The 1,738-nt window shown below is 35.8% G+C and overlaps 1 protein-coding gene across 1 annotated transcript; it reads right to left on the minus strand.

Annotated features, from left to right (window-relative positions):
- Window positions 1–771: 771 nt before the first annotated feature.
- Window positions 772–1,385, minus strand: LOC119425540 (sodium/hydrogen exchanger 3-like). The gene is made up of 2 exons (XM_037693067.1): window positions 1,346–1,385; window positions 772–1,100 (listed from the first exon to the last, which is right to left on the minus strand). Exons 1-2 carry the CDS (start codon window positions 1,383–1,385, stop codon window positions 772–774), a joined length of 369 nt encoding a protein of 122 aa, XP_037548995.1.
- Between the last annotated feature and the right edge of the window lie 353 nt (window positions 1,386–1,738).

A 1,738-nucleotide genomic window follows, 5' to 3' on the forward strand; every position in this document is an offset into this window, starting at 1 on the left:
AGAAAATTTCCTTATTTTCAATAAACTCTTCTGATATAATTAATTGTTAGAGTTTTTCTGTTTAAATGTTTGACTCAAGTCAATTTAAATTTAAAGTTTTAAATATTTCACTAGATTTATATTTTAAACTTTATTTCAAATTGGTTAATTTATCAGGGGACTTTTAGCTTTTTTTCCACAATTAATTATATCAGAAGAGTTTATTGAAAATAAGGAAATTTTCTAAAATGACGCTTGTTCATTTTTGGCAATTGTTGAAACTTTTTTAACTTTTGTAATTTTTTTTTAATGCCAAACTTATCATTTCTGGGTTTTTAGTTACGATTTTCTTTAGTTTCCACAGCAAACATTTATTGTTTTCTGTGAAATTCATTTATTTTTACTCTAAATTATTGTAAATATTTCTTTCAGTACAGCTTTGTTTGTTTTTAAAAAGTTAATGTTTACTTGTTTTTAAAAAAAATCATATATTTAGATAATTTTTTAATTTCTAAAGCCCTATTTATTTATTTTAAAGAACATTTATTTATTTAGTTAATTTAAATATTGTTTTAGTTTTAAAAATAAGTTCTCAACCTTTTAAGGAAATGTTTAAAATTTTGGGATAATAACAATAATAACTATTATTAATAATAATAATAATAATAATAACAATAATATCAATATTAACAATAGTAATAATAATAATATAATTAAAACAATAATAACAACAATAAAAAATAAAATAATGTAAGAAAGGTTATAAATGATCTGTCACAGCTTCCTTCAGTGTCAGAGAAATAAAGTAAAAAGGTCACCCATGGCTCCGCCCTTGTGACACCCCCACAGAGACAGCCCCAGGCTGGCGGCGTTCCAGCAGGTCCCGATGATGGCGTGGATCAGGATGCCCCCCAGGTTGGTGAAGAACATCTTGTTGGGCATGCTGTAGCCGGCGTCCAGGATGATCTGCGGCAACAAGAAGAAGAAGAAGGCCCGAGGGGTCAGCTTGAAGGTCTGCGTCTTGTCTGCCCCCCAGATCATCCCCCCCAGGATGAAGCCGCAGCAGATGAGCAGGGCGCTTTCTGGGATGTACTCGGTCACATGATGGTTGGCCTCGATGACTGAGGAGCAAACAGAGGGTCAGACGTTAAGTTCACATGTGCATCTCGATGGATATAGAACAACAGATGGTTTGGGACACATCATGAGACGTTGGGCTCCTCAGCTCTGAGCGGCAGGTTTGTGCTCCAATGAAGTAGAAAAACGAGTTCTTCAAGAGGTTTGTTTCAAAACGTTCTCCGGTTCAGATCAGAAATAAAACGCTGATCAGAGCAAGAGCCTGAATGTTCGAGAGCTCCGGGCCAACAGAGGTTCTGCTGGTGAAGATCTTCAGCCGCCCAGGACATGGTAAATCACGTTTGTAACCTTTTTTAATATATCCTGATGCTGCTCAGTAATCCAGGTAGAAAAATCCAAAAAAGTTCAATCTGGTCCTCTGGACATTCAAAAAAACAAAAAACAAAACAAAGCAAAAAAATGTAGAAACGTTTCGTCTCTCATCCTGAGGACTTCCTCAGTCTGAGGTGCTGTTTTCAGCTCAGTCTCTTAAATAGCACCTTCTCAGAGTGGATCAACCAGTTTGCTGCTGACAACCAAAACCAGCTGATCACATGCTCAAGAAGGACCATCAGCCTAACAATGGATCATTAGCACACTGTTAGGCTGATGGTCCTTCTTGACCATGTGAGCAGCTGGTTTT

The sequence above is a fragment of the Nematolebias whitei genome, chromosome 19 (genome assembly GCF_014905685.2).
Source record: "Nematolebias whitei isolate Nwh7 chromosome 19, NemWhi1, whole genome shotgun sequence".
Lineage (NCBI taxonomy): Eukaryota > Metazoa > Chordata > Actinopteri > Cyprinodontiformes > Rivulidae > Nematolebias > Nematolebias whitei.